Source organism: Notolepis coatsorum (genome assembly GCF_963971535.1).
Source record: "Notolepis coatsorum genome assembly, chromosome: 1".
NCBI lineage: Eukaryota > Metazoa > Chordata > Actinopteri > Aulopiformes > Paralepididae > Notolepis > Notolepis coatsorum.
Window position 1 is genome coordinate 98,941,218 of NC_140165.1, and position 22,819 is coordinate 98,964,036.

The 22,819-nt window shown below is 44.1% G+C and overlaps 1 protein-coding gene across 1 annotated transcript; it reads left to right on the forward strand.

Moving 5' to 3' along the window:
- The first annotated feature begins 891 nt into the window (after positions 1-891).
- On the forward strand, positions 892-22,322 carry znf16l (zinc finger protein 16 like). Its single transcript, XM_084316908.1, has 3 exons — positions 892-1,724; positions 2,344-2,562; positions 19,760-22,322. Exons 1-3 carry the CDS (start codon positions 959-961, stop codon positions 20,500-20,502), a joined length of 1,728 nt encoding a protein of 575 aa, XP_084173034.1. The 5' UTR covers positions 892-958; the 3' UTR covers positions 20,503-22,322.
- Positions 22,323-22,819: the final 497 nt, after the last annotated feature.

Consider the following 22,819-nt stretch of genomic DNA (forward strand, 5'->3'; position numbering starts at 1 on the left):
TGTATATACATTTGGCGTAGAAACTGTACATTGGAGGAGGTTGGTGGGGTGGGGTTGGGTGGGTTGGGTGAGGGCTGTACATTGGAGGTGGGGAGGGGGGGGGGGGGGGGGGGTTGGGTAGGGGACACACACACATTTTACACTGTACATTGGAATATTGACAAAGCCTTACTTGGTCATTTACTGTACAACTAGGTTAGGACATTTGTAGGGGCCAGTTTCGAATTGCAGTCTCACGTAGGTGTTTTTTGAGAGTTTATGCTAGCTAGCCAAGTTTTAAAGTCAATAATGTAAGTTAATTGAGCAACTAATTGAGGTTTCTTAATTTAACAATAATTTCCTGCAGGCCGTGGAGTGCACGATAGGTGGCGTTCCCGCTGAAATCCGAGTTTATCTCTACAGAATTCAGCCATTGCACTTCTCTGGTGCATTTCAGGATGTCTTTCAGCATCTCCAAAGATAGTGGATAAGAAAAGATGCATTCAAAATCAAAGCAGCGACAGTGGGGTGGAACAGTTCCGGTCTCGTAGGTGGGCGGGACCTTTACGCCGGCGTTCACACAGTGAGATCGCTGCTCTCCTACGCCCGAGAGACGTTCCACTGCGTGCTTGTGTTGTGTTATTTATTTTTTATTCATTTCACTCTTCGTAATTTATTTTGAAACGTTTATATCGCATTGTATATGATCTGCGATGTGATTTAAATAATATGTTTAATACAAAATAACATAAAAAGGAAGGGTATGGTATTGGTGGGGGGGGGGGGCAGTACTGGGGAGCCAATGCCGCGCTTCGTGTCGCTCACGTGATGCTTCACAGGAAGTGACTCGGAGTTGCGTCGTCTCGTCTCCTCTCCGCCTCTGAAGCGTCTCTGGCTGGCATCTCCCAAACATTAGCCTGCTGGCTAGCTGCTTCTAGCTCACCAAACTCCCCGACAAAAAGCCTCCGAGTCTGGGCTAATGAGTCGCAAAAGAAACCACGGTTTCGCCGAAAGCAGCCTCTCGCCCGAACACCAGAGCGCCTTCATGGACCCCGCGGTGGTTCCGGCGCCGCGAGCCGACGACGATTTCCCGGATGACTTCGAGCCCGACGAGGAGCTGCTGTGCTCGGTCAGCGACATCACGGAGCACCTGGGCAGAAACATCACCGTGGTGCTCGAGACGGCGCTGTCCGAGATCAGGAAAATGGTCAGCGTTCGCATACGAGTCCTGAAGATCGAGCTCCGCGAGAAGACGGACGAAATCGATGTCCTGAAAGCGAAACTGGAGACGGTTCAGAGAGGAGACGGCGGCAGGGGGGAGCCGTACCCGGGGAGTGTGTCCAGCGAGGCGGCGGCGGCGGCTGGCTTCAGGAGATCCTCCGACAAACACCACGTCAACGACCCCAAGAAAGCCAAGCCCATCATGCCCGCTGTGAAGAAGGAGAACATCAACGCGATTTGTGACTATTTGATGAAGGATAAGAATTCCAGGGGCGGTGCTGAAATGGATGGCGACCCGGCGAGCAGCAACCACCAGGCGACCGGCGGCGACAGGGAGGTTCGCCAAGAGCACGACCCGCACTCCCTCCACCTGTGGCCGGACAGCGGCATGGCTGGCGCCGGGCCCGGGGACGGAGAGTCCGACTCGGCCACGGATGACATCTTCAGCATGCTGCCGTCCGGCAGCAAGCGGATCTACGACTACGAGTGGATGGCAGGGATGGAATACCCACCGGAGTTGAAAGGTAGACACCTAGGGCCTGTGTGTTTTGAGGGCAGAGGGTATTAAACTTCCCGTTTTGAATTTGGACGACTTGAATGGAAATGGTACTTCGTCCTCCTTACAGCGACAACTCGAGTAATCCAATCCAAACGTGTCGTGTGGGTCTCTAAAACCTCCTCTAAGGTTCCACGGCAAAAGAGGAATAATACTGTAATAAAATATAAACGTTACTATTTCATTCACATAACTGAGCATACAATACCCTCATCTTGGACCTTGTTGCCCACAGCGCATGTCCAGAGTAAATTATATTGTTTACACTGCCTTTAAAAAAAAAATCTATCTTTATTTGTACTTCTCCACTGTACTATAATTCTATGACCCGTACCATGTCTTCTACTACCTGTTACCCCTCCCCTATGATGCCTTAATTTCCCCAAGGCGATCAATAAAGGAATATCTTATCGTATTCACTAGACGCCGGTATAGCTTGGACAGTTATGGAATTCTGGACTAGGTCTAAAACTTATCACAGATGGGGGGGTCCCCTTGACAAAATTGTGTCCCATGGAGGAGGGGGGGTGGGGGGGGTCTTGACATTAACATGTTTGTGAGCAGCACCCACTGACTTATTGCCCCAGGCATGAGGGAGCCAAAGTGCGAGAGTGCCCCCCCGGCAGAGGAGGAGGAACTAGAAGACGATGACGACGAGGCGTCTAAGGGGGACGGGATGGAGCAGGCCCAGGCCCCCCTCTCCCACGTCCAGGCCCCCGAGTTCCCCATGGAGCCCCAGAGCTCCCCGGGAGAGGGTAGCAGCCCCATGGAGGGGCGCGGAGACGTCGGAGACAGGCTGGAGACAGGTGGGTGACAGTCATCGGGTGAAAGTGTGTACGTGTGTGTTGCAGTTAGTAGATTACTATGTTTTTTTTTTCTCATTCTGAATGAGTCATTCCTTATAAGTACATCTGTAGCGCTAGATTTAAAGAGGTTCCACTGCATGTGGGAAATGCAAACTGTGTGATACTTGATCCGATTGTACAATTTGGAACAATTGTAAATGTCCAACTTTATGGTCCAAATGGTTTGTGCTGGTAGCATTAATATAGGAAAAAAGATGGATCCCAATATCCGCTGGTCACAGAATGTAACGTAATGCGGCATGTGGTGTAGCGGTTAACACTGTCGCCTCACAGCAAGAAGGTCCTGGGTTCAATTTCAGCTTGGGGACCAGGTTGTCGGGTTGCCAGGTACCCAGGTGGGGTATCTCCCGGGCCTTTCTGTGTGGAGTTTGCATGTTCTCCCCGTGCTCACAAGGGTTTCCCCTCCAGAAAAAGAAATAAACCCAATGGGAACACATGCAGAACAGATCGCTAGACACTCTTTTTACATTGTAGGGTGGAAATTGCCTCCTTCACCACCACTGTGTAGCGCCCAACCTTGGGCTACGCAGGCTCAATGGCTGCCATATACTGGCACCTGGCACACAATCACAATGGCTGAATGGCTCAGTCAGGAGACAGCGATTGATACCAGCAAAGTAAGGGGGGGGGGGGGTGATTAGGTGGCCTTGATGTCTGAGACCTGATTGGGAATTGGCAGAGTATTGATACTAGGGGGGGGAGGTGGCCAAAGTATCATATCACAATATTTCTAGATATATTCACAATTTGTGATTAACACTTTGATCGCCGGGGTTAAATACATAATTTACCATCCCTCGCCAGCCCTATTTAACATGGAGAAGTTCCCCTTCTTTGCAGGGCTATAACTTCTTAAATTGTATTGCTAAATTGACATTACCATGGCCCATTCAAAGTCCTATATCTATTGTTCAGGGTGTAGCAACGTTATACTTTTTCATTCACATATTCATACTAAAATACGGTCTAAAGTATAAGTATGTTTTTATTGTTTTCTGCAGCTTTCTCCAGAACGTGATTTATAGCTCCAAATGCATTATATTGATGATTGTATACAGTTTGATAGCAATCGGCGCGAGATAAAAAATGTCAACTGCACATACTTCTAGAAGTTACTACGTATGATCTGATGTTGACCGGATGGGCGGGGGGTCGTTTATAATTCCGTGGGCAACGTTATATCATTCATCTAGTGTGGGTGATATGATCATTAGAGCAGTTAGTATAGAAGACATTAAAAAATAACGCTGAAACTCACCGTAGCTTCCTCTCGCCGTTGGGAGATGAGCGTGGAACAGAATTTTTTCTATTATGGGATGTAGAAATACCCGATCCATTTCCAGGTTGTATAATAGTATATACGTCCAAATCATGTTTATCGAGTTATTGGCAACGGATCGCTATCCATTGTGTCGAGATCGAGTCCCGGGACCTATAGCGAGTGATCGGACCAAATTGAAATGAGCACCAGCTTCCACTTCCTGTTTCTTCCCTGGGCGATCAGGCCGATCGGCCACCAGATGGCGCTCTTGAACCGTTAGAGAGTTGATAGGGGCTCACCAGTACATCTCATGTCTCCGGGGGATAAATATGATTTCGATCACAGATTTTTGAAATATTGATATCAAAGACGATGTCCAGCGTCAACGTCAGAATGAGCATGGCGGGGAATGACGTGTTCCAGCGTCAACGGCGATTAAAGGGTTAAAAAAAATGAAAGGAAAAAAAAGTTACTTTGCTTTTCTGAAAGTTACTGAACACAGTAGGTTAAAACCCATTATAGTACTCTATTTGCAGACTTTAAAATTATAGGCCTAAAATTATCAAAAGGGTTAAACAATTGAGCTTATTAAACAACAGTAAACGTCTCTGTATCAGGAGTGTGAGAGAGGACGGCTATGTATAGAAACGAAGCGGGGAATCATGCAAGAATATATATCACAATCTCCATTTGTTAAAGGTAGAATCTTTCGCCAAACAGCGACTTCTAGGCAAAAGGCTTTGTTTACACTTTTTGTCTGATATTTGGCTTGGATGTCCGTGGGGACGGGGGAGGGGTTGCTACTGCTGGGGTCTGGAGAAACTCAGAATAATAAGTTACTAAAGAAAGCAAAGTGCAATACCAAGCCGTCTTTAGTGTGGTAGTGAAAAGGGTTAACCTTCTGTAGTGTGGTTGTGAAAGGGTTAAACCTTTGTTGTGTGGTAGTGAAAGGGTTAACCTTCTGTATTGTCACAGTGAAAGGGTTAACCCATTGGTAGTGTGGTAGTGAAAGGGTAACCTTGCATGGCAACTGGCTTCGCAAAACCTTTGTTTTGTACATGGCAAAGGAGACGAGACAACAGTTGCTACGTGCAAAACCGCAGTTGCTATTCATTCATTCAATGATGTCGAGAAATAGAACACATAATAAATCCCCAAAAAAGAAAACAATATAGAAATGCAGTCAATCAATAAAACATTTAAAATAATTAAAAACAACAGCAAACTGTGGTGAAGTGGCTTGCTATTGAATTTAAACTGATACTAATGAATTTAGTTTTAAATGGCAAAACAGTCCATGTTTCTGGGGCACAGAAGCTAAAAGCTGATTCCTAGTTGAGTGCAAGCTCTAGGTACCTGTGTGTAAGCCAATCCCCAGAGCAAGTATCATAGGGTCCAGTAGGGCTGGGCGATATGGCCTAAATATGATATCACGATATTTTCTGACCTTTCGGCGATACACGATACGCATCACGATGTTTTTCTTTTTTTCCCCAAACAATTCATTATGAGGCTTACCAAGACAGTATTTGAGTTTGCAAGCTAACATTAAAGACAAAATAAAATACCCATGCATTTAGCATTTTTATATTATATATTAGATTTCGATTATTGGATTATTAGATTATATATTGCATATATTTAGCAATGAGATATTATATAATTTAGATATGAAATATGATGAATCGAAAATGGGGGACCCTGATGTAAACAAGACGAAAGTCTTTCGCTGGTCTGCATCCCCTTAACAATTGTATGTATTGAGCTGTACTGTAACCATTCTGCAATATGTTAATAAAGTTTTAAATCAATCAATCAATCAATCAATAGGATTTTAGCATTTTTATGAAACTACTGTATATTTGTATGTCTCTAAATGTTTTGATGAATTGAAAATGGAGGACCCTTATGTAAAAAAGCCGAAAGTCTTTTTCTGGTCTTCATCCTCCAGTCAGTCCACTGTTGTTGTATTGAGCTGTACTGTATTGTACCCATTCTGCAATCGTTAATAACGTTCATTCGTTCAATCATTCAGCCGGCAAAAGAATAATTTTGATTGACAGTCGAGTCTGCCAATTACGTCACACCGCTTGTACCCGCCCTGCTGTTCTTAGCACCAATCGGCAAGCAGTGCTATTTTTTTACTTCCTGAATGCCCTCCTTGATTTTAACGAGAGCTCAGCTCAACGACAACAACAACAGCTCACCGCGGCGGACGAGTGATTACTAGCGCACCGCAGCATGACAACGAGGCATAATGATTTTACTGCAACAAATGTTATAATAAAAGCCTTTCCATACATCTGTCTGATTGAAAACTTTATTAACAGACCGCAGAATGGGCACGCACAACTCGGCACGGACTGAGATATGAACAGTAACGCTTGCTATCTATGTCGTCATTGGACGTTGCTATGTTTGGGTAAATACGCTGATGTGTAACTATATAACGTGTAACTATATAATGTTGATGCCACAAAACGAATGCCTTTGTTAATCATACGTACTAACTTTGATGCAGTAGTGTGTGTGTGGGAGCGGCGTTGTTCAAAAGTTTGAACGGGTGTGGACCAGATTGACGCGACACAATCCTCTTGGGCAAAACATCACGATATCCACGATACGTTAAAAAAGTGTATCGTTAATGAACTGTACCCGATATTTATATAATATCGTCATATCGCCCAGCCCTAGGGTCCAGTGCTCCAAGCTAGCAATGACGTGATGTAGGGTGGGAGATCACCAATAATGGCTTTATACAGAAACAGATGCCATGCAAGTCACGTCTCTGCCAGAGAGGACCACCCAACCTTAGCATACAGGACACAATGATGGGTACCATAACTGTCACCAATGATAAATCTAAGGGCAGAATGATCTACAGAGTCCAGAGGCTTTACATTTAGTCATTTAGCTGATGCTTTTATCCAAAGCGACTTACAAATTCTGTACAACAAGTCAGCAGGAAGGGTACAACTCTTTCAGCTGAGTAACAATGTTCATCAAACCGTGTTGAAACTTGAATGCTGCAGTGTTGAGTGCATAGTAGTAGAGAGGTTGTCATCCAGGTGGAGATGTTGGACAGACGGGCCGAGACATGGATATCTGAGGGAGGAAAGGAGAGGAAGAGTTGAGTATCATCGGCATAGCAATGATACGAGAAGGCATGAGACGTGATGGTGTTACCCAGAGATTTGGTGTAGTGGGAGAAGAGGAAGGGTCCAAGGACCAGGCCCTGGGGGACACCCAGGCAGGGGGGGGGGGCGACAGGGTCCCTCTCTCCATGATACTTGGTAAGAGCGGCTGTTGAGGTAGGATGACAGCCATGCCAGCGCAGAGCCTACCACTCCCATTCCTGCGAGGAGGATCTGATGGTTGACTGTGTCGAAGGCTGCCAACTAGCCCCTTTCGGGACTTTGATGCACGCGAGTGAATACACAGTCCCTTATACGATGATGTAAAAATCCCACAATTAAGTCTGTCTCGTCTTCTCTATCAAAACGCTTGGCGTACAGGTGTTGCAAAGACATTTCAAATGTACTCACAGTTGCACGAGTGTTTTGGACAAGACAAACGCTAGGGTTTGAAAGCTTGGCGTTGCTAATAAACATTTTAAATACATTTTATCAACTGGTCAACACGCATCAGGCACCCAAAGCCGCAAATAAAGCCGATTTGAGCCGTGTTGACCAGTTTATAAAAAATATTTTAAATGTTTATTAGCAACGCAGAGCTTTCAAACCCTAGTGTTTGTCTGTCCGAAACCCTCATGCAACTGTGAGTACCTTTGAAATGTATTTGCGACACCTGTACGACAAGCGGTTTGATAGAGAAAAGCGAGACAGACTTAATTGTAGGATTAATGGTCATATAAGGGACGGTGTATTCACTCGCGTGCATCACGGTCCCGAAAGGGGCTAGCTGCCTAGAGGTCCAGGAGAATCGGGACAGAGGAGAGGGCAGAGGCCCTTTGCTCTTTCTAAGTGAAGAGCCTCTGTGACTGCTATGAGGGCCGTCTCGAAGCCTGACTGATTAGGGTCTAGGAGGTCATTCTGTAAGAGATAATAAGTGAGTTGGTTGGATTTAGAGTGGAAGCAGCAGCATGTCTCTATAAGTCTCCATAATCCAAAACAGACAGAAAAACAGCTTCAACTACCTTCCTTCTGCTAAACATAGGAAAATGGGTTTGTTTCTGTACAAAAAGCCAACCTTCAGTTCTGACACAGTTTACTTGCAAGATTATCTACATGGCATGCCAAGATATTTATATTCTTTAATGTTATTTGATCATCAGTGGCTACAGACAGCCATACTGGAAGAAGGAGAACTACACAAACATTCTGTGCAAGGCCTCTATTCTAGGGATGCACCGATACCGATGCTGGTATCAGATATGGGTCCCATACCAGGCTAAAGTAGAATATCGATATTGGAGAACTTCCCTGATACTAAAATCCGATACCAGGCAAGAAACACGTCTAACGTGCCAGAAATCAAAGCAAAGTGACTTGATTTGCTGCATTTTTGACACGTTAAGAAAGAAATATTATATCTCAATATTCTTTGTCCATTGACTCCAAAATGACAGTCTAAGTCTATACTGTTCATTAAAAGTAATGGATCAGATCTGTACTCGGTATCGGCCAATACCCAAAGCCCAGGTATCTCTATTGGTATTGGGACTGAAAAGAGTTGGACCGGTGCATCCCTACTGTATTCCTCTTCTGACATATCACTAGGGCTCTGAAGCTTCACTAGTAGTAATTATCATCGAATAATTGAAGCTTCATTCTTCCTGCACAACTGTAGATGTGTTAAATAGTTTTTCTGAATGGTCTTGTGAATTTCAAATTTAATATTGGATTATTATTTCTATAAGCTATTTCCAATCCTGACACATTTTTGGAGTGGTAAAAAAACAAGAAAAAACACCCAAAACTAAGCCTTTGAATAGTGATTTTGACATCCGTTATCATAGCAGCGATTGAAGCTTTGAAGCATTCAGGCTCAGCCCTACATATAGTGAATATAAATTTGTCCAGAAATGGAATCAAAACTTTTCAACAAAGGAGGCTGTATACACGAATCCGACGAAGTACCGGAACAAGTAAACAAGTCGCCATTATAGTGGTTGCCCAGTACGCAGTACCTACTAAAATACGCGGCGCGTATTTTATCATTTTAACAATATTCAACGTTACTGTTTACAAGCAACAATGTCTAGGAAGTCGGGAAGAAGCTGTGTAGTCCTCGGCTTCAAGGTGATTAAAGGTGATGACCGTTTTTTCAGCCTCTAGGTGTCACTAGAGCACCAGTAAAACAACGTGGTGTTTACAAATGCTTTACCACTGACCGTAGTTCAGACCAAACTGTCTCGGCATTGCCGATCAAATATGACTCAAGATCCAGTGATATCATATCAAACTTGCCACACATTTTTTTTTGCCATAAACATTTCAGGTTCAACTTTAAGTAGAAAAAGAGAATGTTGACGATCGAACAAGCTACCATTTCCTTTCTGAAACGCTGAATATGTAACATGTATTCGTAATACGTGCACAATGTACAATAATACAATTTGTGAATATGACTTATAACCTGCACTTGCTGCCCAAAGGTTTACGCCCAGCAGCGTCCCGACTACAGCAACATAATACAATACAGACGGAGGGAAGGATCTCTGCAGATTAATCATAATCAACTTCATCATTGTTGTGACTGTACCAAAGTGCTTCACGGATAAAGGCAATGGCATAGAGCAAGAAATACATATACAGTACATATACTATACATAATGGCGCAAAACGTGCAAATAAAAATAAGTGCAAGGGTTCAGATAGAAATAAAAAATAAAGATAAAGTGCAGCAGATTACAAAATGAGGCATAAAGGGACTAAAAGTGGCCACCTAGGAGGCAGACTCTGGTCAAAGGCCAGGGAGAATAGAGGAGTCTTTAGCCGGGACTTAAAGACCTCCAGGGTCTGGGCTGACCTGATGTGGAAGGGGAGGCTATTCCACAGTTTAGGGGCGGCTATGGAAAAGGCTCTGTCCCCTCTGGTTTTGAGCCTAGACCTGGGAACATTTAGCATTTAGATAAAGACACCACCACACACTTCTAGTGGGTCGTAAGTGACGATTGAGATGGATTATGTTCGTATCAGTCTATACATTTTTTATATATATTTTTTATAGTAAAATGCTACTCATTATACCTTGCGATATGGCCTTCATACAGCTTCCAACCATATTTCATTTAATTTCAAACCTTTATATATACAGGTACAAATCCCATTGAGACACAGTCTCATTCACAAGAGCGACCTGATCCACCAAACAAACACAACAAATACATAAAACAAGTTCCAGACAAATACAAGACAAGTAAAATTTAAGAGAGGCTATAATCTAGATTAATTAAATTAAGAGCAAGAGAGATGCCCAACCTAGAAGTGAGTAGAGGGTACAATGATGTGTGAGGGGCTTACAACTAGGGGTGGGCAATGTGACGATATTAAATAAATTCATTAACGATACACTTTTTAAACGTATCGTGGACATTGTGATGTTTTGCACAAACCCTCATCCATACAGTATATATATTAGAGCTGGGCATAGATAATTTTTTTTAATCTAGATTAATCTACCTGCAATCCTGGAATTAATCTAGATTAATCTAGATTAAAATGGCTCAAAAAAAAAAAGTCTGCCGAAGGTGTTCAAAATAGGTGTGTTCTACCCAAATAATGACCAGAGGAGGAGATTTATCCTCTCCTCTTCATCTGAGGAGTCACTAGCTGTTCTATCTCCTTGTTCAACAGCATGAACATGTCTCTTCTTTTTGTAATTTCCAGTGTTTCTTTTAAAACCAGATTTATCGTAATTTTCTGTGCCCTTCCTTTGATGCCATTAACATTGTTACACTGATATTGACAGCTCTCTCCAGTGTCAAATCACTCTCTTTGTCAGTAGTTTCTTCTGTGAACCTTCATTTCTTAATCCACAGACAAACCTGTCTCTCAATGTGTCTTTTAGTGAATCTCTAAATTCACAATGCTGCTGACTGGTTGCTCACACACAGACTGCTGCAGAAGCAGGTTTCTCAACAAATTCAGTGCAAGCTCAGTGTAACAGTTCCATGAATGAATGAATGAATGAATGAATGAAAACGTTATTTAACAGATTGCAGAATGGGTACAATACAGTACGGCTCAATACATACAATTGTTAAGGGGATGCAGACCAGAGAAAGACGTTTGTCTTGTTTACATCAGGGTCCCCCATTTTCATTTATTTGCTCCACATTGTCATTAGCCCCTTTCGTGACTGTGATGCACTGAGTGCATCCACAGTCACTTGCTCCTCAATAGGAAACCAACCTAGATTTACCATGAAGGACTGGTTCTGGCCGAACCGTTCGTTATACAAGAATCACAGAGAAATTACAAAGGTACTCACAGTTGCACGAGGATTTCGGACAGAGATAAGGGATGGTGCGCATGCGCTGTGATCACCCAACGGCGGAAATAATGCCGTTTTGAGCAGTTTATAAAAATTATTTAAAATGTTTATTAGCAACGCAGAGCTTTCATACCATCCCGTATCTCTGTCCGAAACCCTCGTGCAACTGTGAGCACCTTTGAAACGTCTCTGTGATTCTTGTATAACGAACGGTTCAGCCAGAACCAGTCCTTCATGGTAAATCTAGGTTAGTTTCCTATTGAGGAGCAAGTGACTGTGGATTCACTCCGTGCATCACAGTCACGAAAGGGGCTACATTGTCATCAAACGGTCCAATATTTCCAATAACCCAAGCCATTTCTGTTGTAAACACTCACGATAGTCCAGTCGATCCTTCCTTTAGTGTGTAAAGTGGATTTCCTCCTCTTGTAGAATGATGTTTCCCAGTGCCGCCCGTATCAACGTGAGCTAACATGCTAACTCGCTAACGTTAATAATGTAAACAAAGCTTGCAACGGACTTCTTTTTTCTTGCATTGCGCAGATTCAGACGTCCTCATCGCCGAATTGTGTTATATCCTGAGGACTTCTTAACCTCACCTGTATAACAATGATTACCAGACCACTACTTTAGTTTAACACATTATTCTGACTACAGCTCCGGTAGTGCAATCACTTCCTGGTACCACAGCTGGGAACTACGGCAAGTATTTAAGGACAATACAGACCCAACGTTGAGAAAAAGATTAACGGCGTCAATTATATTATCGCGCGATACTAGTCTCGCGATAACGCAGCACGTTAACGGCCCAGCTCTAATATATATATATATGTGTGTGTGTGTGTATTTTTGGCTAAAGTGGATAGAAAACGCAGTACTGTGCAAAAGTCTTAGGCACCAAAGAGTTTTTATCTAAAAACTGTCTTAGATGTTAATAAAATAATCTATTAGTGTGTCAGTAGACTTTTTTGATAGCTTTTTGAAAGCATCTTCATGGTTTAATGCAGACATATGTTGCAGGGATTATTATAATCATCATATTTGCGTGACCGTATCCATCAAAGGGTTAAATCAAGCATTTTTAAGTGCTTTAGAGCAGTGGTTCTCAAACTGTGGTACGCGTACCACTAGTGGTACTTGGTGGTACTGCTGGTGGTACTTGAAAACATTTCCAAAAAAGCTAGTCAGGCCACTGAACTTAGAAGCAGGCCAGGCCAGTGTTTCTGGTTGCGGCGGCGCGATAGTTAGATAATCTAAGTGGGGAACAACCAGGAGATCACTGTGACAGAGAGTAATGCAGTCTAAACAGTCATAAATCTTTAATTAAACTTCAGCCCTGATCATAACCATTTATTTTTAGATTTCTTGTAATGTCAGATAAAAAATGAAATACTCCCACTTTTCTGAAAAGAGTTGGTGTTAAATCTGACATTACAAAAAATCCATCAAAATATGTGTTGCTGCTAATCATTGACACATGCATAGCCTGTAATAATCTCCCCCAGAAAAATGTACTTTGCATTTGATATATTGAAAATATTTTACTTTTTGTGTTTTTTTTAACAATAATTTGTGATGCCATCACACAAACTGGCATTTAAAGGGTAAACATTCAAAAATGTATTGAATATGTGTTTTCTTCTTTTTTACAATAATTTGTGATGCCTATCACAAACACTGGCATTTAAAGGGTAAAAATGCCTGCACCAGAATGCAGGAAATTAAGTTTTTGTAACAAAATATGTGTGTGTGTGTGTGTGTGTGTGTGTGTGTGTGTGTGTGTGTGTGTGTGTGTGTGTGTGAAAGAGAATGACGGACAATTGCTTGCTGTGTGAGAGAGAGAGAGAGTGAGAGAGAGAGAGAGAGAGAGAGATAGAGAGAATTAAGTACATTTGCTGAAATACAGTTGTTCTTAATTTTCTCACTTGCTATGTGAGAATGTTAGTTATTATGTTCTCAATGCCCCTTGCATTGGATGAGTTGTGTGGAAGCGTAGTTCTAGTGCTATCTCTTTGTACATTGTGGCTGTGTCTGACAAAAGTTAACAATAAATAATGGTATCAGGAATACATTTGCCTCCTGCATGAACTGTGCATAGCTGAATAGACTGTATTTTAACGCCGGTCATATGGTGGTACTTGGAGAGCCAGCTACGTTCTCAGGTGGTACTTGGTGTAAAAAGTTTGAGAACCACTGCTTTAGAGGAAATGTCCAAATATTGCGATATATATTGTGTATCGCGATAGAGCCAAAAAATATTGTGATATCATTTAGAGGCCATATCGCCCAGCCCTACTTACAACCATTGATGAATCTGAACTCCCCACGATAGACAACGTCTAACAAGTGAAGAGAGCGTTGAGATGCATCCTTGTACAGAACATCACCGTAATCTAAAACAGGCAAGAAGGTGGCAGCAACAAGATGTTTCCTGGAATTAAAAGAAAAACACGACTTATTTCTAAAAAAGAAGACCCAACATATGATACACAGCAGCAGCACATTCATAATGACTTGAGTGAGAGAGATGTGAGTCACTGTGTGTGTGAGTGAGTTAGGCAGGAATGAGTACACCAGTGTGTGTGTGTGTTAATGACTATCATATGACTGTGGTGGTCTTAGTATGACCATCAGTCGTAGGCTGAAACAACAAGGCGTGACCCGTCGCTGTGCTATACTCTGTCGGAATGAATTTCAATATTTTAATTTTGAATGGAAAAAAATAAAGAATTTGAGTACCAACTCCCAGTCGAATGTATAAATTAATTAAAAACATTATTGATATATTATATATATATGCCTGTGAATACCGTCTCTCTTCCTCTCCTCTCTCCTATGTCTTTAGCCCATGTATTTTTTTTTTATTATTATTGTATGTAATTCTGTCTTTCTGTGTAAAACATGTACATTTGAAAAAAGTTACTTCTTCACCAGAGACGGGCCTCCCCCTGGCACACGTGTGTTTATCTACATCGGACAGAGAGGGCCTTCTAAAGCCACGCAGACTGATGTGTATTAATAACTATATGATCTCAAAGTTAGTTTCCCATTCATTATTATTGAAGTCCGCTCCAGGACAAGTTTTGTCTTGATTTATGATGAGACCATTTAGAAGAAGAGATGACTTTTAATAATGAAACACAAGCCTTTGCTGCCCCCTAGTGGTTGATATGTTCACCCTGCTGCACTCTCTGCCCGCCCCAATGTGTGATGTCAGACTCTGGGCGATATATCGAGTATACTCGATGTATCGCGGCTTGTTCTACATGAGATGTAGTACATTATTATATCGTGAACATCGAGTATGTTGTCACGTTGCGACTGATGAGACTTTATCGCAGAGCTGTCCTCTCATTTCATTATAGACACATGACCAGCGCTGACCTTAAATGACATGCAATTGTAATTTCATTAGACAGACCAGCGCAGACCTTTAATAACATGCAATTTAATTGACGCAAGCAATGGGCTAACGTTAGCTGCTAACTAGTTATCCCACATGACTAGGCTAAGCTAACTAGCTAGCGTTAGCTGCTAACCCTGGAAAACGCTCAAAGCGCACTCCACGACACTAGTTCCATTCGTGAGGAAAGGGGGTGGGTTATATTGACGACGCTTGACAACAGAAGTTTAAACATAACTTCATTTATTGGTTATTCGTTTCTTTATATCAGCATCCAGTTTCCATCTCCGTCTGTTAAACTCTTCCTGTTGACATTCGAGTGTGACGTCATCGCCTACGGCAGCTTAGACGCTCAAAACGCGAACCTAAAACAAAACCTGAGGGGGGGGGGGCTGGCTCTCTCTCTCTCTCTCTCTCTCTCTCTCTCGCTCTCTCTCTACATTCAATGATTTAAAGTAGCCACACGTTACAGTATAAATACTAACTGGATAGTTGATGATATAAACATTTAATTTCATTATCTGAAATATTCTAAAAGCATTAAGTCTGCTATAAGCCATTATCCCTTTGTGTGTGATTATAATTTTCTCACAGTAGTGTGTGTATATATATATATATATATATATATATATATATATATATATATAGTGTGTGTGTTTGGCTAAAGTGGATAGAAAACACAGTACTGTGCAAAAGTCTTAGGCACCCAATAGTTTTTATATAAATAGTCTTAGATGTAAATAATTTTTTTTATTAGTGTGTCAGTAGACAACTCTTAGTACATTTTCATTAAATAATATTTTTAAAGCATCTTCATGGTTTAACCCTTTCTCCGCCGATGACGTGTTAAGACGTCATTCCTCGCCATGCTTAATCTGCCAATGACATTTTACAGCGTCTTTGAGATCAATATTTCAAATTTCTGTCATGGTATTCATACTTCACCCACGGATCCTTGACTGGTGCTATAGGACTCCGCTCAACTCTCCAGCGCTTCAATACCACCACCTGGTGGCCGATCGGCGAGTTGCCAAACCGGAAGTGGGGCCGGAAGTACTTGGTGTCACCCCTATTCCGTCCGCCACTCGCTATCGCTCGCGGGACTCCATCTGGACACACTGGATAATCGATCCGTTGCCATAACTCGATAAACAACATTATTTGGACGTATATAGTATTATACAACCCAGAAATGGTTTGCCTAGATCAACATCCCATAATAGCGATCTTTTTGCTCCAGTATCATCCCCCATCGCTACGAGGAAGCTGCGGTGAGTTTCAGCGTTTTTGATTATTATCCATACAAACTGCTATGATCTATATATCACCCATACGACATGAAACATTTAACGTCGGTCATTGCATTATAAACGACCCCCCCCCCCCCCCCCCCCCCCTCCGGTCACCAGCAGATGATGAGTCATGACGTTTAGGACCTTGTACAATTGAAAAAAAAAATATCGCGATATCATTTAGAGGCCATATCGCCCAGCCCTATGTCAGAGTACCTCTTTGGAGGTTCTATCAACAAGAAATACAGGATAGAGGATTTTCATTCATTCATTCAAACCTTTATTTATTCTCAAAGTCAATTGAGGTCACCCTCATTTTCAATGTCGTCGAGACTTTACAGACATTTCAATGCATACATTTTTACAATATAATAATAATAATAATAATAATAATAATAATAATAATAATAATAATAATAATAATAATAATAATAATAACTATCTATATCACACTTAGTTTTCACACATGGACAGCAGTCCAGAGTGCCCCACAGCAATTTGTATAAATGAACATAGGCATAAAATCAGCACACAATTGACAGACAATAAAAGACAACATGTTGCACCCCCCCCGAGTGTGCAACATGGTGAACATATCAACCACCAGGGCAGCAAAGGGAGGATGTGTTTAGTTACTCATTAATGTCAGTTAAAGGCAATTTAAATGTGTCTTTCGCATATCCCTCCTAGTTACTCATACACTACACACTGTCCCTCATATCCAGGGGTGTAAAAAGTACCCAGAAATTATACTTAAGTGAAAGTATGGGTACTGTCTCAAAATCTGACTCAAGTAAAAGTCAGAGTATCTGGCTAAAAACACACTTGAGTAAAAGTAAAAAAGTCCTACTTTTAAATGTACTTGAGTACTAAAAAGTAAAGGTAATTTTTTTTTTTTTTTTTAAGGATTCCATCATCGGCCAAGTTTTCATTTTAACTATACATTGCACCAGGTGAGTTAGTTGAAGAGGTGAGCCAATTAGTGAAATCATCAGCTGGTGTTTAGGCAAGGCTGGAATGAAACCAAGCATACACTCTGCCCACATTGGAATGTGTTCTGCGATAGACAATGCTGAAATGAAAGAACAGAGGACATTTAATTTAATAATGTCATTTATCAGCTATCTGTGATAGGAGTGCAGATGTTTCTGCACTCCCTGCAAGAAGAATCACATATTAGTTGTTTCTCATGAGTGGGATTCATCCAAAAACTGAGATAAGAGTGTTCTTCATTACTGGAAAAGATTCACTCGGAGGCGCTTTAACAATGGATCACTAGAAGGCTTGCCAGGGGCAAGGTCATCTCTTTAGACTGAGGAATTTAACAGTCAGTTTTCCAAACACCCCACCCCACACATCAATCCCCACCACATCCCCATCCAAGACACACACCCAGACGTGTCACTGACTCTATTCTTCTGATAGCAGGTGTTTAATCAAAGATCCCCACTTTCTAGTCTTGCACAAGGACCAATCAGCATGGGTATGGGCGGGTTCATTTTCCATTGATGGGGATTTGATTGGCTGTTTACCTGCGGTCGCAGGATTAATAACGTTAGTTTGACCAGATAAACAATTAAAAAATACTCATTAAAATGGTTGGACCTGCAAGATTTGTACTTTGTACTTTGTAGGTCTGCATTTTAAATGTAAGGAGTAAAAAGTATGTTTTTATTCTCTGAAATGTAATGGAGTAAAAGTACAAAGTATACAAACCTAATAATACTTGAGTAAAGTACAAATCCCCCAAAACAGTACTTAAGTATTGTAACGAAGTACAATTACTCAAGTACTTTACACCCCTGCTCATATCTCTCCTAGTCACACATACACTACACACTGTACCTCATATCTCTCCTAGTTACACATACACTACACACTGTACCTCATATCTCTCCTAGTCACACATACACTACACACTGTCCCTCATATCCCTCCTAGTTACGCATACACTACACACTGTCCCTCATATCCCTCCTAGTTACTCATACACTACACACTGTCCCTCATATCCCTCCTAGTTACTCATACACTACACACTGTCCCTCATATCTCTCCTAGTTACACATACACTAACTACACACTGTACCTCATATCCCTCCTAGTTACACATACACTACACACTGTACCTCATATCCCTCCTAGTTACACATACACTACACACTGTACCTCATATCCCTCCTAGTCACACATACACTACACACTGTACCTCATATCCCTCCTAGTCACACATACACTACACACTGTACCTCATATCCCTCCTAGTCACACATACACTACACACTGTCCCTCATATGCGTTTCTTCAGAGAGGTTAGAGGTCAGCACACAGGGCCACCCACAGTGCACGACCCCTGGAGCAGTTTTGGGATTCAGTGCCTTGCTCAAGGGTACGTCGGTGGAGATAGTGGGCCCCTTACTGTAGATGTAATACCAGCTTAGCTCACAATGGGAATACACCCTCCTGTCAATTGTCATAATAATCAACAGAGAACACAATAGAAACAGTGACCTGCTTTGGGAGAGTTGTTCATGAATAATATCCATTGAATCGTCTTAACATCACAGGAATATCGATTCGATTCTATTATGGATCTTTGCTTTAACCGAAACGCATGATTAGAATGGGGCGGGGGGGGGGGTATGGGGCAGTGGCTCACGAGGTAGAGCAGTCGTCTGGTAATCCGGAGGTTCCCGGTTCGATTCCCGCTCCCCCACCCCCCCCCCCCCCCCCCCCCCCCCCGGGCAGCGTGTCGAAGTGTCCTCGAGCAAGACACTTAACCCCTAACTGCTCCCGATGAGCAGGTCGGCACCTTGCATGGTCCGCCGTCGGTGTGTGAATGTGTGAGCGAATGGGTAAAAATGTGAGAAATTGTAAAGCGCTTTGGATAAAAGCTGCTATAAAAATGCACCATTTACCCACAAACTTGTGTTGTCCTCCAGGTCCTCAGTTTAAACTTGTGTTGTCCTCCAGGTCCTCAGTTTAAACTTGTGGTGTCCTCCCGGTCCTCAGTTTAAACTTGTGTTGTCCTCCAGGTCCTCAGTTTAAACTTGTGTTGTCCTCCCGGTCCTCAGTTTAAACTTGTGTTGTCCTCCAGGTCCTCAGTTTAAACTTGTGTTGTCCTCCCGGTCCTCCAGGTCCTCAGTTTAAACTTGTGTTGTCCTCCCGGTCCTCAGTTTAAACTTGTGTTGTCCTCCCGGTCCTCCAGGTCCTCAGTTTAAACTTGTGTTGTCCTCCCGGTCCTCAGTTTAAACTTGTGTTGTCCTGCAGGTCCTCAGTTTAAACTTGTGTTGTCCTCCAGGTCCTCAGTTTAAACTTGTGTTGTCCTCCCGGTCCTCAGTTTAAACTTGTGTTGTCCTGCAGGTCCTCAGTTTAAACTTGTGTTGTCCTCCAGGTCCTCCCGGTCCTCAGTTTAAACTTGTGTTGTCCTCCCGGTCCTCCAGGTCCTCAGTTTAAACTTGTGTTGTCCTCCAGGTCCTCCCGGTCCTCAGTTTAAACTTGTGTTGTCCTCCCGGTCCTCCCGGTCCTCAGTTTAAACTTGTGTTGTCCTCCCGGTCCTCCCGGTCCTCAGTTTAAACTTGTGTTGTCCTCCAGGTCCTCCAGGTCCTCAGTTTAAACTTGTGTTGTCCTCCCGGTCCTCCAGGTCCTCAGTTTAAACTTGTGTTGTCCTCCCGGTCCTCCCGGTCCTCAGTTTAAACTTGTGTTGTCCTCCCGGTCCTCCAGGTCCTCCAGGTCCTCCAGGTCAGCAGTTCCCCAGCCACAGCTACATCTGCCCGCTGTGCGAGACCTTCTGTCCCGACTCCCTGTTCCTGGAGCAGCACCTCCGGCTGCTGCACGCCGACACGCCGGGCCACCAGGCGCTCCAGGCCCTGCAGTCCACCTCCTCGGCCGCGCCGGGCGAGGGCGGCACCACCACCACCACCAACAACCCCCGGAGGGTCGCCGGCGGGCAGAGCCAGGGGGAGGCAGCGGCGGACGCGGCAGAGCCAGCGGGCCGAAGCGGCGGCGGCGGTGCGACGGCGCGGGAGGTGAAAACGGAGGGGAGCTACGAGTGCGCCGACTGCGGCCGCCACTTCAACTACCTGGGCAACCTGCGGCAGCACCAGCGCATCCACACGGGCGAGAAGCCCTTCATCTGTCCCGAGTGCGGCGAGCGCTTCCGACACGCCGCGCGGCTCAAGAGCCACCGGCTGGGCCACAGCGGGGCGCAGAGCCCCTTCCCGTGTCCGCAGTGCGGCAAGGGCTTCCCCGTGCTCTCGGGCCTCAAGCGGCACCAGCGGGTGCACACGGGCGAGAGCCCCTACGCCTGTCCGCAGTGCGGCCGACGCTTCAAGGAGCTGGGGAACCTGTACACGCACCAGCGGATCCACAGCGGGGCCACGCCCTACTGCTGCCACCAGTGCGGTCGCAGCTTCCGCCACCTGGGCACCTACAAGAGCCACCGCTGCAGCGCCTCCCTGAACTGACCTGGGCACCTACAAGAGCCACCGCTGCAGCGCCTCCCTGAACTGACCTGGGCACCTACAAGAGCCACCGCTGCAGCGCCTCCCTGAACTGACCTGGGCACCTACAAGAGCCACCGCTGCAGCGCCTCCCTGAACTGACCTGGGCACCTACAAGAGCCACCGCTGCAGCGCCTCCCTGAACTGACCTGGGCACCTACAAGAGCCACCGCTGCAGCGCCTCCCTGAACTGACCTGGGCACCTACAAGAGCCACCGCTGCAGCGCCTCCCTGAACTGACCTGGGCACCTACAAGAGCCACCGCTGCAGCGCCTCCCTGAACTGACCCGGCCGCCGGTTACCCATTGACACCCGGGGGGGGGGGGGGGGAGACATTTCAACTTGGCACAGACGCCTCCGAGGAGGTGGAGGTTACTCATTGACTCTGAAGACTTCCCCCGACGCCCCGTTTTCAGATATCTCGTCCGTACCGGCGGTCGTGCTCATTATGAGTTAAGAATACTTTATTCATCCCCGAGGGTCATTTTTGGGTCCTTGTCGTCACCAGAACACGACACCGGCACTCAAACACCGACACGATTACGACGAAACGGAAAACACTGAAATAAAATAAACAATGAATGGTTTTCTATTAACATGAGAGGGGTTGGGGGAGGGGTGCGCATTCCATTCTGCTTTATCACGCTGACATTTGACCCCTACGCCGACGTCAAGCTAAGCTACGGTGGCTTAGTCCTTACCACAGAATGAGGTGAGATGGAGAGAAGCCAGAGGTTTCTCTCCCAGAGAAACGGGAGATGTGTGTGTGGGGGGAGGGAGTGCGGGTATACAGCGCTGGCTGTCCAGAGAATAATCTCTCCTTCGACGCTGGCGGACTGAACAGGGAATGCAAAGAAAGGTTACCGTGATGAGGCGACGTAGGAGTGCTGAGAAACCGCAGCCGGCGAGAGGTGTGACCGTGTATTTTAACAGAGGGGTTTAATTCCAAAATGTTTATCCATTAATATCCATTTTGGGAAAAGATGATGCCTTTTTAGCAACATTTTTTACTGTTTTGTGAACAAAGATAAGATGGCTAATACATTTGATGATGCATACTCCTGAAATAAACAATATTTTCTTTTCTTTTTTGCTTTCATATCTGCAATCATGCTTATAGGTGGCACTTGTTCCAAAATGGTGGGTATCATATTTTGGAATTGAACTCTTAAAAATGTATTTTAAAACGGGACTTGGTGAATACACTGTGGTGGAGATTGATGGGCTTAATGTCAAGAGCATTGGAACACTTAGCGCCCTCGTGTGGACTGTTTCTATAACCGCATCGATGGATTTCACCTCTTATTATATGGTGTCGCTGCCGGCCTGACTCTTGTCGTGCTACTGATCACTGATCAGTACTCTTCTTTCAGCGTTCTATAATTATTAATCACAATAGCGTAACCTACATTACTGACCGTATATTCCTAAAGTAATTTTATATGTCCATGAAGATGATGATGGCAATATTGTGTAATTGCAAAAAGAAAAAAAACAACTAATCGGAACAGATCAATGTCTGACATTATTTTGCATCTTTCGCTTGATTGGTCATTCAAATACACTCTGATTGGAGAAAACGTTTTGTCAACGAAAGCATGACAAAAAAGAGCCCTGTTTTTTTTTTTCTCTCTTCACTCTTGACTGTCTCCAGCCAGGTAAGGTGTGCCTGGTACTATGTGCTGATTGCTGGAACCGTGAGCTACTATTAACCTGTGGATGTGAAATGCTAATCATTGACAATCTGCATTCTAATAAACAGCCGTCTGTCTGTCTGTGGTAAACATGGGTGTTTTCTTTTTGTACCACCTTCATTTACCCAGAGTGGATTTGCCGAACACGGACACTATTTTTCAAAATGGTAAATGGCTGCATTTTATATAACCGCTTTTATCCAAAGCGCTTTACAGTTTGTTCCTCACATTTCACACGTTCACTCACACCCGACGGCGGAGGACGACCATGCAAGGTGCCGACCTGCTCATCGGGAGCAATTAGGGGTTAAGCGTCTCGCTCGAGGACACTTCGACACGCTGCCCGGGAGGAGCGGGAATCTAACCGAGAACCTCTCGGATTACCAGACGACTGCTCTACCGCCCCACTGCACTGTCGCCCCACAGAATCCTCTGCTTCACACCCACACAGCACCACACGTTTAACCCTTTCTTTAACCTTTCACTACCACACCACAGATGGTTAACCGTCTGTGGTGTAGCGACGGGGTTAACCTGTAGCGTGGTTGTGAAAGGGTTAACCCTTTGGCGTGTCGCAGTGAAAGGGT